Consider the following 15,346-nt stretch of genomic DNA (forward strand, 5'->3'; position numbering starts at 1 on the left):
ATTATGGTAGCGAAGCAACGGAGACTTTAACATTACATGGAACACGCTCAACGAAATTCAAAACCACATTTTGTGGTGAAAAACAAAAACAGTTGCAGATATCAAATATGACAGAATCATAACTATCAAAAACACTGAAGAACAGGGCAAATAAAGTAAAGTACAACATTTTGGTTTTTGACTGAAATATAGCCTACCCTTCTAAACCCATATCAATATCATCTTAAACTCATTGTTGGGATATTAACTTTCTCAATTTCAGTGCAAATCATTAATCCAAAAAGCATCAAACCAATTCTCAAATTCTGGATTTGGAGTTCCCTAATAAAGATTGGGAATACAGAGAGCAATTACAGATAATGATCAAAATCCACTAAAAAAATCTCCATCAGCAGAGACCATCAAAATCCAAAATGAACCAAACAAAAAAAAATCCCACAACCACCCAGATTTGGATGGATCGAAATTCAAAACCCAAAACAAAAACTACTTCAAAAACTCATGGCAGCAGCCTCTAGCTCGTTGAAAGTCACCTAAATCCTCCACAGAAACACAAAACACTCAATTCAAAAACTCATACGTCCATTGATTCATCAAATTCCACAACTAAATTAGCAGTCAGTGATGCGTGATCAAGACTGAACAAGAATAGAAACGAATCGGAATACTCACAAAACCATAGCCCTGCACCTCACCGACGAATCACCTTCGTCGTCACCGTATTGAACTCATACGCGAAGGTGCGCAGACGAAGACAACGATGACCGTCAACGAGACGAGGCCGATCGGGGAAGGTGCTGCCGGCGATGACGATGGGCTGATCGGAGGATCAGACGAGGTAGAGGTCTCGTCGTTCAGATTCGAAGATCTGAGATCGATCTACTACGGCTCGTCGACGTTCGGGTCGGCTCCAGACTTCGATGAGATCGAGGACACGGAAGCGGCGGCGTTGCTATCGGCGGCGACGATGTGACAAGGATGAAGGATACGACGTGGAGGCTGTATAAGGCAGCGGAGGCCCTAAGTTTTAGAGTTCCGGCGAGGGATTTAGGGTTCTGGTCGATTTTCGGAGGCCCACATCGATTTAGGGTTCCGATGAGGCTCAGGTTATGGTCGGTTTTCTCGCCGGAAAGAGAGAGAGAGAGATGAAATAGACGAGAGTGGGTTTGGGTAGACGCTGGTTGATGGATTTGAGATATAGATAAGAGAAATTAGGAAGAACGAAAAAAATAGGTGATGGGTTTGGCCCACGAAATGGACATGTGTGAGTAAAATTGTTAGAGTGGATTTGGGTAAGAAAAAATGTTGAGAAAAATGCAAATTTCAATAATCTGGGGAATGAAGGCTTTGTTACAAATTTGATAAATTGGTGCTTCTTTTTCTTTTCCATCCTCATTTTAGAGAACGAGATGAGAAAGCTGTTGGACGTAAAAACAACTATATATTCCCTAAAATTGAGAAGATCAAGAAAATAAAGAAAATATTAGAGATGTTTTTAGTTTCTTGATTTTCTTGCCGCCTATCTTGTTGTAAGTGTAGCTAGCTCTAGCCATTGGCGGATTCGCCAACCGTTCAAGCTAATGCAATGAACTTCTTCTTAAAAAAAAAAAAAAAAAAAAAAAAAAAAAAACAATACTTGGTATCACCAAAATAGAAGTGGTTTTGTTTTTCGATTGATAAAAGAAAGTTTACATAAAGAAACTACAAAGAAAAAACCTTTAGGACGAGCCCCATCCAGTTGATCAAAATAGAACGCTAGGTACACAATAAGGGATAAGTAGTAAAACCAAACTAAAGAAGAAGAGGTTGTCATTCTCAAGGAGGTCAGCCAGTCTACAACAAAGTATGCATCGCAGTGAACATACCTGAAGTCAATGGCGCAGCCAGTTCAAGACGAGTGATGAGGGCCCTTGCCCTCATTAGAGTTTGACGTATATCAGCCTTTCTATCCGATGTGCCCCCGAGTCCCTCTCCAAAACTCCATTCTAAAGTCTAATTAACCCCTAAATATAATGATATATACTCCCTCGCAAGATTACCATTCGCATCCCGGAACACAAACCCAATGGCAACCCGGTTAGCTTGCACAGAAGCATCAAAATTTATTTTAATGAAACTTTCGTCAAGACTCAAGAGGATGTCATTTGATTATAGGACTCTTTGTTGACTTAGGACGATGATAGGTAACATTCACATGATCAAGGTAATTATTGAGAAAAGAAGTATCACGGAAATATCATTGAGCACTAGAAGCCTGAATTTGACGAAAAATAAAATGATTATGTGTATGCCAAATAGACCAAGTAATCATCACTGCAGTTGAATGAGGGAAGCATCACAATGAGAAAATAAAATTTTCAATTTCAATCTGTTACGAAATAGAAGTCGGAAAAAAATATTGACTTAAGGGGTAACTTTAATTTCCAGATTTGATAGTAAAAAAAAAAAAAGAAAAGAAAAAAGAAGCATTTGAATGTTGGGGTTTGAAACTTTAAAGCATCCAACTAGCAGAACTGATAGTAAAGCTGCCTGAAAGGGAAACCCCAAATAAAACGATCCGGCTGAGGAACCAAAGGAAGATGTACGACCATGATCTTATGAACAAGATCTAAAGACACAGTCTGTTGCAACAAAGGAATATTACAGGTGCCATTCAAAATGAAATGGCTTAACAGAAACATCCCACACTAGTTTGAATGAATTTTCAGTCATACTTAATATGCCAATCGCCTAACTCATGTTAACAGACACACACAAACTATGCATTGAAACTCAAATGCTCAATGCAATATAGAGTAGCTAGCAACTCAGTATCAAGCAGTGAAACGCACACGACATAACCAGTGTAATTAAGATGACAAAGATGAAAGAAACCCTCTTTTCCAAAACTAAAGGCTTGCTTCTTCTTCATCATCTAGCTCCATTGATCATGGGGTTTATGATCTTAGCTGATGCAAAAGTGAACGAGGTTTCAAGTTTCCCAAATTGTAGAAATGGCTCTGCAGCATTCTACGTATTGGGAGATTCGTCTGTTGATTGCGGAGACAACACACTGTTTTACCCACTCATTCACAGTTACCTGTCCTTGTATTCGTGTAATGGTTCCAACGGCTCAACTCTTATTCCTCATCTTCTTGGTAACAATCACTTCCTCGTCTCCCTGCTTTAAGGTCTTCTATCATTTTACACTGACTTGTTATATCCGCAGCTGAGAAGATGGGCATGCAGAACATCTTACCATTCTACAGTCAAAATGGATCCATTAATGGAATACAGAGAGGCCTTAACTTCGGTTCAGCACACGCAACAATCATGAATCACGGCAGCCAGAGTTATCAGTCTGTGAACCAGCAGCTCCGGCAAGTTTTTGATTCTCTGCAACTCTTACAACTGCAGCTTAGCGAGGACAGAGCTCTCAGTTTCATCAAATCTTCCATCTTCTACCTCTCCTTTGGCAAAGATGACTTTATAGAACTCCTCCTACAAAATGCTTCGGGTACTGCAAAACAGAACAGTACTGATCAAGAATTTGCACACATTTTAGCAGATCAAATGATACATGTTATACGGAACCTTTATGCCATGAATGTGAGGAGGATCATATGCATGGGAATATTACCTTTGGGATGCACTCCAAGGGTGTTATTGAACCAATACAATTCCACAGCCCAACCACATGATGACGACGATGATGTTGCAAGGGGATGTGTAGAGGAGATCAATGTGCATGTCTTGGAGTACAACAGAGAGCTGCGTGAGCAAATCTCCCAGCTTCATGTAGAGTTGCCTGATGCACAGCTTCTGTTTTGTGATATTTACCAAGGACTTTCAGAGATCATAAACAACCCCCAACAATATGGTACACAAACACAATACTTCAATTTCTTCTGTTTTTGACAATTTTAGTTTCAATCTAAAGTTGAGATGCAAATGTGAATTGCAGGCTTTGAGGATGTAAAGAGTGCTTGCTGTGGGCTTGGTATGTATGGAGCAGAAGTTGGATGCCTTTCTAAAGATATGGCGTGTGACAAAGAAGCAAGTCATGTGTGGTGGGATTTATATAATCCTACAAAGGCAGTGAACTCATTGCTGGCTGATTCAGCCTGGTCGAGCAATCCTCTTCCGATTTGTCGTCCTATGAACATCCAGGAATTTTTCACTGCTTCAGTTTGACAGTTTCGGTGTCAAAGCCCACCCGAGTCACACAAAGGAGTTACCACCCTCGTTGCCATCACTGTTGTAGTGCTTTAGATGATGCATGCATTAGAAAAATGAATTAAATGTTTTGATGTGCCAAAGCTATTCAGATTCCCTTGTTCAAACTCCAAACTGAAACACAACATAATCTACAAAAGTTCAGAACATTGATATCCCCAACATCATACCTTAGTCATATTGTCGGGGTTAAAGCCAAAAAACCAAAAGAATAATAGTGTTCAAAACAAAAAGCATCCCTCAACTTTGATTTTATATGAATTGGTATGGAATATGATTTTGTTATTTGTCCAGAGGGAAAATTGAAAAGAACAGAAGTTACCCCAGAGAAAACAGGAGTTACCTAAGAAGATGAGTGTCAAAACTCAAAAGGTTAAGTACCGGATTTTGCAGCCTCTCTAGCCCTCCAAAAGTTGATATGCATATTAATAAGCAGTCAATCTCTGGAATATAGTCAGACATCTTGTCTGGATTGCAGGATTACAGTCACAGGTTGATGGAGGAACTTCTCTAAAAACCAAATGTTCTGGTTTTTGATGTCACAATGTCTAGAAGTCGGCAGACTAACTTGAAATATATTTCATGAACACATATTTTACCCTCTGAAAGTCTGGTATCCAGCAATTCAAGTGATTGATCATATGTGCTGCACAACTCCATAATCAACAAACACTATCCTAACCTTTATCTACTCCATAAGGCACTGAACTGTCTTGTCCCTTCAGTATCTTCAATACAATGTAGCTTGCAGTGCAGCAATCACATGAACATATGAAACCACAGCAACAATAACAACTGATAACTGCATCCCATTGCCCTTTTCTATTAACAAAGTTGATGCTTAATGCTGCCATAAGCTGAGAAGATGTAGTAATTTGGTAAAGTAGACCAACATCAAAATAGTAAGAGACAATCAATCCTTTTCCATCAATCACAATTCTCTCAATTCCACTGTAATTAATTCAACTACAGTTCAATATCATTGATATCACCTCTTATTAACAAAGATGATATAATCATAGATATATGCAGACGTCCAATTGCAGGATGTCATAGTTATATCTATTACAGATATGGTTGTCCCTTGATGATGAGCGCATAATCCCATGTATAAAATGAGGAGTGAGTTGCTCGTGAATTTCCAATTATCATAATGCATGGCATCAGCCATTGAAGGATTTGGGCAAGAACAAGAAATACCTCAAAAGGGAGGCCTGTCTGAATTGGCGCTTGGAAGGTAAGTGATCAGTGCCAGATAAGAAGCCACATCACCTTTACTTGAGTTCAACATAGACTCTCTTCCATATGGCCAAGTTTTTTTCATAGTTCTCTTCATCGAATATTCATCTTTTCACATTTGAAACACCTTTTAATCCCAAGTTTCTCTTGAGAGGTGCGAGCCCTTTGTATAATGAGACATTCTGTCCTAATTGAGAATCAACCAGGTGTCCAGGACCGTACAGTTCATAAAGAAATCCATATTTACCTCCTTCCCCTGCTTTCCACCACTCCTGTTCCTACAATAATTAGAGATTTCCTTCTCAGATTTCCTCAAACCCCATATCCGAAGTTCTTTCTTAATTTCCAAGTCTTTGCTCAGAGTGCAACTCCAATAAGAGTATAGTTCAAGAACTCGTTACAAGGGATCACATCAGACTTCAAAATAGATCAATTTTTTACCTTCACAACTTTCTCCACATTACAGTTTGGAAGGATTAATTGTAAAGTGCAGCATCCACCAAAGTAATATATAGCCAGCTACATACCAATGCTAGAAAGTGAGAGACAAAGCTTAGGAAGAACATATTCCCATTGTAATCCTACATGACAGGGACATCCTTGAAACTTTTTTCTGCTCGGCTCTACAGATATGTGTCTGGCAATAGAATGCAAAAGCCTTGTAGTTTCCTATCAACCACCGAACAAAAGTACAAGTATGAAATATTGTGTGTATCACAAGGTACAGTGTCTAGTGTAAGTACATATGAATACAAGTCGAATTACTCTAATAGATCATGCTGCAGATCAGATTTTGTCAATTCTTAAATAAAAGTTCACATGAGCAATAAATCAGTAATCTCATATGCTAAAACATGTATTCAAAACTAGAATCTAGATCGTTTTAATCCTAAATAAAATTCCAACAGACAGATATGTACAAGTCCAAGTAATGGTAACATAGGAGATAAAGCTTATGATAATCACAAAATTAGCATGTAACATAATTTATCTCCCAATGTATGAGATTAAGCATCCAGTGGTTGGGTGATTGGAAATTTCTAAACAACATAATTTCATGAGCACTAACTCTAGACTATATTACGGTGACAAACTAACTCCAAACAATTCCACAAAGATGAAGAAGAATGCAATACAAGTGCTTCTTTTTGGGCAATAGGTACTCTGCAAGTATTTGCATGTTCATACATTATTAGTACACATAGAAATGTAAATTGTTCAAAACGATAGACACTTGGTAAATGAAAGAACCTGCAAAGAAGCTCCCCACCAAGTTCAACATGTATGGTTCTTCAGCTAACCCACACCATCAAGAAAGAAATCAAACCGCTAGACTACCACACAACTGAACTGCTAGCTGCCCCCAACCACAATGAATCAAATCTTCAAAGCCTCCATCTTCCTCCCCAAAACATTACACCTCATCAAACTCCCAACCGTATTCAAAACCATCTTAGCATCATCCCACCTATTCCCATCAGCTAACTTCTTGTACAAGTAACTCTCGAAAGTCATGCGCTGCACATACTCATCCCCACACAGCTCCACCAAAGCCTCTCTCGCCGCATCACTGCCATAAAACACCTTCTGCAACAAGTCCAAGAACCTAAACGTCGTAATGTACTTAGCATCCCATTTTTTCAAATACTCCCTCTTCAAATCCTCCTCATTTATCATCCTCTCCCCTCCCTCCGACGCTTTTATAATCGCCTCGCCGCACATCCTCCCCGATTTCGCCGCGAAATAGATCCCCTCGCCGGAGCATTTCGTCACGTACCCGGCCGCATCACCAATGAGGGACACGCGCCCCCTGACGCGCGTGGGGCGGGGGTGCTCCGGGATCGGGTGCGCCTCCACCTTGATGACTTTCCCGCCGCTGATCTTGGCGCTGGCCCTGGCTCTGATGGCCCTCTGGAAGACCTTGATGTCCTGCTTGGAGCACACAGTGCCGGTGCCCACTGCCACGTGGTCGCATTTCGGGAAGACCCACGCGTAAAAGTCGGGCGACACGTCGTTTCCGACGTACATTTCGGCGAGGTCTTGGTAGTAGGCCATTTTGTCGTCCGTGAGTTTGATTCGCTCCTGAAAAGCGATGGCGCAGGCGTAGCTTCCGGCCTTGATCGACTTGGCCACGCGGCTGTTGGCGCCGTCGGCGCCGACCACGACGTCCACGGCGAGCGCGTGGCGCGCGTTGTCCTTCGTGTAGTGGACGACGTAGGGCGCGTGGGGGGAGGCGGGGATCTCGAGGCGGGTGACGAGGCCGGAGATGAGGGAGGCGCCGCGGGACTGGGCGCGGTCGCGGAGGAAGGAGTCGAGGACTTCGCGGCGGAGCATGGCGATGAACTCGTCGGGGCGGAGGGTCTTGCCGAAGTCGACAGCGAGGTTGGAGGGGGAGAAGATCCTCATGCGGGTGACGTGGCGGTCGATGAGTCGGGCCGGGATGTCGAACTCGTCGAGCATGCAGATTGGGATGGCTCCGCCGCAGGGCTTGGCCTCCGACGGTGCTCGCTCGAAGAGGAAGCACTCGGCTCCGCCGGCGGCTAAGGCCTCTGCGGCCGAGGACCCGGCGGGACCGGCGCCGATGACTGCCGCGCGGAGCTTCCGGCCGACGATGGGTGGGTTGGAGGCGGTTATTCTGAAGGTGACGGAGCGTGGCTTCGTGTGGAGAGGAGCGGCGGCGAAGAGAGCGCCGGAGATCGCGGCTGCTTGCGTTGCTGAAGCCATTCAAAGCAAAATGGTGTGATAGTGATGTCAAAGGGAGGTCAACTGGTCAAACTGAGAAGTGAGTGTACTGGGAAAGACATTTGAACTGGTGGGTGGCATGTGCACCTCACGTGACCTTATGCTGGGGACTGAAACTGAAGCACAGGTTACCGGTTGCAATTTCAGGGAGGAAATGTACTACATCTCTGTTAAGAGGAAACCATCGTTGTTATGCTTCATCAGTTCTGATCTTCCTGTTCATTTCAAATTCGATTGTGTTATGCTGCTATCTGCTTGTGTTGGATTTTCGTAAGGTGTCTTTGAAAAGCAACAACTTTTGTTCATGACTTCAAACTTAAGGCTTGAGTAAAATGGGACACTGTTTTGTATACTTCATACTTGTATGTTTATATGCTTTGTTACTGTGTCGACCTCTGACCAGCTTATGATCGTTCTATATGCTTCAGTGTCCATGTCGCGACTCCGATTTTGAGTATGATGCCCATATATACGTTTTGTACATTATGTGGTGTGATCTTAGAGAAATCGTGAGAGTGATATAGAGGGGTGTTAGAGATGAAGTTAAGTGTGTTTTCGAGGTTCAAAAGAATGCGGCCTGAGTTGGAACTTGGAAGAACAAAAATCCATTCGATGATCATAGAACCTTCATTACCACTCCAGTCAAAACAAGTAGGTGAGGTAATCTTCTACTGAATTTTTCCACACCAACACATGCTATAAATTTAGATATCATGAATGGAATTGAGAACATAATTTTGATTTTATTAAGACCATGTTGTGTGCTAGCTTTAAGGTCACAGTACAGGAACAACATGCATAGCCAATAAAATCTATCAATAGGAAACTGAGATTGCATACACGTACATAATAATGAATACAACAACATTGAAAAGCTTATTCAAAGGGCTAGGTGAACAAAATAGATACAAAACTAACAGTGGACATGCATACAAAAACCAAATGCACAGACTTATATTCACCTCATCGATTAACACATCCTCTGCCTTCTTCTGATCCTTTTCATCTGTTTGATCATCATCCCAGCTACGTCAAGAAACAGCTCACGCTTTCGTGTGATCGCCACATCTGCAAGTACCACTCCCACCACCAATCCACTTCCAACTCCGGCCAACACAAATATCCAGTCGAATTCAAAAGCATCATCTTCACTGCTGCTTGAAGGTGGTAGTTGAGCTGGGGCATTGGAGTTGTCACATCTCTTTGTCAAAGGGTCTCCGCATAATCCTGGATTTCCCATATATGAAGTGTTCCCGAATGTGTGAAACTGGAGACCTTGGGGTACAGAACCAGTGAGATTATTGTAAGAGACATCAAAACTGGCAAGATAAGTGAGCTGCGCTAGTTGCTGAGGTATCTCTCCTGAGAGCTGGTTATGTGAAAGGTCCAATGCTTCAAGCAAAGTCAAATTTTCCAAGCGCAATGGGATGCTGCCGTTGAAGTTGTTATTGGAAATGTTGAGAAAGCGAAGCCCTTTCAAGTTCCTTATGAATTCTGGAATCTTCCCATGGAAATTGTTGCTTGAGATATCAATCACTCCAAGGTCTTCTTGGATCTTCGAGTAGTATCTCTCCACACCTTTATTTGTTATCGTGACTTTGAAAATATAACCGAACTTAGTACCATGGATATTCAGATCTGAGAATACCGCCATATATGTGGGTTGGTTCATAACTATACCTCTCATCGCATTGCTAGAAAAGATGTGTTCAGAGGGAAACTCACCAGTGAAATTATTGCAAGAGAGATCCAGTATACGCAGCTCGGGAAAGTGAAGATTTTTTAGGGTATTCTCAATCACACCATAGAACTGATTATGGTGCATCGCCAAGAGTTTAAGCTCTGGGAGACTTCCCAACCAAGAAGGGAAAACATCACTGAATTTATTGGCTGAGAGAACAAGAGACTGGAGCGTCATACAATTAGCTAGTGACCTTGGTATTTTCCCATGCAATTGATTATAACTGACATCAATCATCTTCAAGTTGCTTGTGTTGCTGTATGTTTGAGGAAGAATACCGTGGAAGGAGTTGTTCCGAAGATCTAAAACTTGTAGAGTGTCACTGAAGTTACCAAGACAAGGCAGAATGGTGCCACTCAACTTGTTATTTGACAAATCAAGGTATTGAACGGTACTGAGATTGCACATCAATGGTGAAAGATCTCCGGTAAGTTTGTTGTTGCTGAATCTACAGACGACAATATTCTGTGGAGGTATAGGTGGTGATCCATCTAGCAAATTGTACCCAGCAAATAAAGCTTGCAGGTTAACCCAAGGAAGGACAAAATTCGGTTGGCCAAAGCCTGCAAGGAAGTTGTGCCTGATGTCCAGTAACATCAAACTTTGCGTGCTTGTATTCCACATCCATTTGGGTACTTGACCATGCAACTTATTTGTGGAAAGGTCCAGCCACGTCAAGTGTTGTTGATGTCTAATGAAATTAGGAAACTCTGTTAAGTTGCACTCTCGCAATCCCAGAAAGGTAAGCTTTGGAAGAAGGGTTGTATTCACAATGTTACAATGAGGCACTTCTAGTTTGTTCCAACCTACATCGAGTCTTGTTACGGAACTTGGTAGGTTACAAAGGTCAAAGTTACCGTGAAGGTCATTGTCATACAGATAAAGCGTGTAGAGGTCCCTTAGGTTGAACAGTGATTCAGGAACTGAACCGCTCAATCTGTTTAGATCAAGATTTAAGTCTGCTAGTCTGCTAAGGTTACCAAACAAAGATGGGACTGGGCCACTTAGTTGATTATCTAAAAGATGAAGATAAGTGAGCTGCGAGAGGTTTCCAAGAGAAGAAGGGATGGAACCACTCAGATTGATGGTTTCGAGATCAAGATAGGTAAGTTGTGTTTGCTTACCAAGCCAAGACAAAGGCCCGGCAACAAAATTATTCATTGCAAGAGACAAATAAGTGAGTTGGGTAAGGTTTGCTAGTGAAGCAGGAACTGGACCTGAGAAACTGCATTCAGCCAAATCCAAGCGGTTCAGTGAGTCGAGCTCTCCGATCGATGAAGGAAGAGTTCTGGAAAAATTAGTGCCTCCGAGTGACAGCCACATGAGAGGACTACTTCCATTAAACTCGGGCAAATAACCCGAAAGCTCTTGGTTTGATCTCACACTAAGATATCCCAAGTATTGTAACTTGAAAATTCTTATTGGGAATTCGCCATACAGGTTGCAATTCCCTAGAGCAAGGGATGACAATGACAAATTCGCCAATGAATCAGGAACTGAGGAAGATATATTTATGTCACTGAGATGAAGCGTTTCAAGACTAGTTAAGTTTCGAACTAGACTTGCCAGACTGTCTGCTTTAAGCCTCAACAGTCCCTCACCAGAAAGTGTATCAACATTGCTAGACAGATCAAGGGATGACAATTTGGACATTTGTGAAATTTCAGATGGGACTTGGCCAGAAAACACAGAGAAGGAAAGGTTGAGATACCTAAGCCTCGAGAGATTCTTAATTGTTGTAGGAATTTGAGAGTAATTGAAGTCGTTATCAGCAAGACTCAGTCTCCGGAGATGAACGAGGCGAAAGAGGCTGCTGCTGGAGTTGATGGAGCCATAGAGACAACTGCTACTAAGATCAAGATCAACAACATGACCAGTCTTCTCATCACACTGAACCCCGTCCCATGAGCAGCAGTTGCTATTCTGGTCTCCTTCAACTGCTTTCCATGATGAGGCCTTTGGATAGGAACCATCATCATCACTAGCAGATGGGTCCACAATGAAGTTTTGCTTAAATTGCAGCAAGGCAGCGCGCTCCTCACCATGGCAAGAAGGTGGCTGCTGCTGCCTAGAGTATAAGGAGCTAGCTCCAAGAACATGAAACAACAACAAAACCAGCAAATTTTTTGAAAGCTGACCAATATTCGGGACATTAGACAAGCACCGGCGGGATGACAATCCCATAATGTGGTTTGGTTACGAATGAAACTTTTGTGCAGTAGTGCAGTAGTACTACTCTTAGCTAGATAGGTATGGAAATTTCCAAACATAGAGTGCTATTTATACACTACCAGGACAAGCACTTTAGCCGACGAAAAATCTGTTAGCTTAATTCGTCGGCTATAGTTTCGTCGGGAAAGGGTCGTCGGCAATAACTTTAGCCGACGAAACTATAGCCCGTCGTCGGCTATTGTCCCATAGCTAGCCGACGACAGAAGACGTCGTCGGCTAGTCTCTCAGACTTTAGCTGACGAGTCTCTCAGACTTTAGCCGACGAAACAACTCGTCGGCTAGTCTCTTAGCTTTAGCCGACGAAACAACTCGTCGGCTAGTCTCTTAGCTTTAGCCGACGAAACGCTTAATATATTCGTCGGCTATAGTATGTAATAAAAAAATAAAAATAACTAAAGCCGATGAAACTGACCGTATTTCGTCGGCTTTAGAGGGTTTAGCCGACGACACATTCCATAATTCGTCGGCTTAACATTATTATAGCCGAAGAATTATGGCATATTTCGTCGGCTATAAGTCCATTCCAGTATAAAAAAAAACCCGAAATTTCTAAATTACCATTCCAAGCAAGCTGCAAAATACACCAAAACAATTCCATATAACCAACAACAAGCACATAAAACTATATAATTCATCAACTACACAAAATCTAGATCGTCTAAATTAATACCCTAAATTAATTCCAGTATAAAAAAAAACCCGAATTTTTAAATTACCATTCCAAGCAAGCTGCAAAATACACCAAAACAATTCCATATAACCAACAACAAGCACATAAAACTATATAATTCATCAACTACACAAAATCTAGATCGTCTAAATTAATATCCGCTTCTGGGGGCTGCTGCAGAGGTTGCTGCGGAGGTTGCGGCGGCTGGGGTAGCGGTATGGGCGGAGGCATGGGCGGAGCCGGAAGTCCCTGAAGCTGGGCAGCTGTAAAGTCTTGCATGTACTGGAACATCTGCCGCTGTTGGGCCTGCTAGATGGCATGTACCTCGGCATAATGGGCTGCTTGCGCGGCATTATAGGCAACATGAGCAGCTTGCTGTTCCCGTAGTCTATGAAGTTCCGACTCTAGCAGCTGAGTCGTCCTGGTGGTCGTGGTCTTGCTGCTGGTCGAGGCTGCCTTTCGTTAAAATCCTAGAGTGGTCTTCAAGACCCCCCGCCCTTCTTTCCTAGACCCCAGCAGTAGAAGTTGTTTGCTCGCGGTGGGAAGGCTATGCCCATGATCCTCGCTCCAACCGTCGGATCCGAAGTGTCGATCCGGGACATGGCTTCGGACATCTCTTCCTCCTGCGTGTCCGGCCATGTCTCCCTCACTATAGCACTCATCACCTCGTCACTAGCCTCCCTCACCTTCGCCTAATTGGATAGGAAAAAATGATTAATTAACATTTTGACATATATATAAGTAAAATTAAAAATTTAAAAACGTAAGATGACTTACAATATCCTCCTGGGCTTCAGGATATGCCTTCTCGTACGTATAGACGTACTGGTTGACCTCTAGATGTTCCCTGGCCGCCTCGTCCATGAAGACAGCGAACGGTCTAGAACCGGCATGATGATTCCTTGTGTTGCGTTGCCGGTTCTGAGCGTTCGCCCGGGAAACCGCCTTCAAAGAAAAAACTAAACTATTAGTAAAATATTTAAAAACGCACGTACTTAATGACAAATTAACTAATTAATTTTTTTAAATACCTGTTTACGAGGGTTGTTGAATTCTGATGTCAGAAGCCAACGTCACTCGTACTCTCTGTACTGGAACTCAGCAGAGGTACCAGAACGTGCGTTCCAGTGAGTAGTCCAATGGGTCAGCAACTCATTCTTCCACTCCTTGTACCTACAGATATAACAAAAATATTAGAAATATTATTAATTTCACATACAATTTTGTTTTTTCATTAACTTCCCAACGTACCTTCCCCCATGCACAACGTCCGCCCAGCTGCTCTTCAGGTGCTCGGGAACCTCAAACCACACTTGCATTTAACCGTTTATTAGTTTAGTTTTTCGAGAAATCTACAATGTAATACATAATATTATTGAGGCATTTTGTAAACTCACCGACATCGCGTTGTGGACCATGTCCTTAACCTCCTGCGGGACCTCGCCCCAGTCTGACCACAACATAAGGACTCTATCCCTAATGAGTGCTCCCACGCGGCAGGAGTACGTCCTCGACTTTCCGCCCGATATTATGTCGCCATCCCCGTCAGTACCGATGATAATCCTCCCTGAGGTACCGACGATCTTCTCGAGAGCCTTCCCTGTGACGGGGCCTCTCTTCTTTTTTGTCGGCTTCGCTCCGACGGTGCCTATCACATGATAAACCAAATTGATTATTAAAATCGGAGAATTATAAGAAAACAAATCATTCATCTTTCATTACCTGAGGGCGATGCGGCGGACGCGACGAATTCCGTCTCCGATGATGATACCCTCGCGGAAATAAGAGGCGTATCAAAAGGCACGAACCGGTACGCCGCTGATGGAGCCACTGGCGAGGGCAGTGGATAAATCGGCGTCCCTGAGCCATCGACTGCAGGTAAGGCCAGTATCATCCGCGGAAGGAATAGATGAGGCGGCGGCATCTGTACCCCAGATGACCCACTATTCGAAGAAGTAGGACCTGAAGTGGGCGCCCGGTGTATCTCAGGCATACTGGGTGCAGACACCTCCGTCTAGGTCTGAGGCCACAACTGCCTCGAGGAATGAGGGACGCCCCGCTGCCTCGATGAAGGGGGCATCTCCGGCTGCCTCTGCGCCGTTTGCAGAAGGCTCGCATGTCTAGCTGTCATGAGGCCCTGAAACGACGTTTGAGGGTTGCTAGAGGTTCCCTCAGACGATTCGGACCTTTGGCCATTCGAACCCTTCGTCGATCTAATATTACCTCTCATCCTGTTTAAAATATTAATTTGAATCAAGGCCACAAAATCAAACAATGTAAACCCATTCAATTAGTCAACAAAAAAAAATATATACACTTCCTAAATACAAATTTACACTTCCTAAATACAAATATACACTTCCTAAATAAAAATATACACTTACTAACAACACCACAACATTGCAATTGACCGGAAAATCAAAGCAAACACAAAATACTAAATACAAATATACACTTTCTAAATACTAAATACAAATATACACTTCCTAAATAAAAATATACACTTC

At 42.7% G+C, this 15,346-nt stretch overlaps 3 protein-coding genes across 3 annotated transcripts; 1 reads left to right on the plus strand and 2 right to left on the minus strand.

Moving 5' to 3' along the window:
• Window positions 1-2,929: 2,929 nt before the first annotated feature.
• Window positions 2,930-4,173, plus strand: LOC101305519 (GDSL esterase/lipase At1g71250-like). The gene is made up of 3 exons (XM_004308492.1): window positions 2,930-3,137; window positions 3,209-3,859; window positions 3,944-4,173. Exons 1-3 carry the CDS (start codon window positions 2,930-2,932, stop codon window positions 4,171-4,173), a joined length of 1,089 nt encoding a protein of 362 aa, XP_004308540.1.
• Window positions 4,174-6,585: 2,412 nt separating this feature from the next.
• On the minus strand, window positions 6,586-8,178 carry LOC101305804 (geranylgeranyl diphosphate reductase, chloroplastic-like). Its single transcript, XM_004308493.1, has one exon. It carries the CDS (start codon window positions 8,176-8,178, stop codon window positions 6,832-6,834), a length of 1,347 nt encoding a protein of 448 aa, XP_004308541.1. The 3' UTR covers window positions 6,586-6,831.
• Window positions 8,179-8,915: 737 nt separating this feature from the next.
• Window positions 8,916-12,121, minus strand: LOC101306094 (receptor-like protein 12-like). The gene has a single exon (XM_004308494.1). The coding sequence runs from the start codon at window positions 12,119-12,121 to the stop codon at window positions 9,167-9,169; it is 2,955 nt and encodes a 984-aa protein (XP_004308542.1). The 3' UTR covers window positions 8,916-9,166.
• Window positions 12,122-15,346: the final 3,225 nt, after the last annotated feature.

This window comes from Fragaria vesca, linkage group LG7, assembly GCF_000184155.1.
Source record: "Fragaria vesca subsp. vesca linkage group LG7, FraVesHawaii_1.0, whole genome shotgun sequence".
Lineage (NCBI taxonomy): Eukaryota > Viridiplantae > Streptophyta > Magnoliopsida > Rosales > Rosaceae > Fragaria > Fragaria vesca.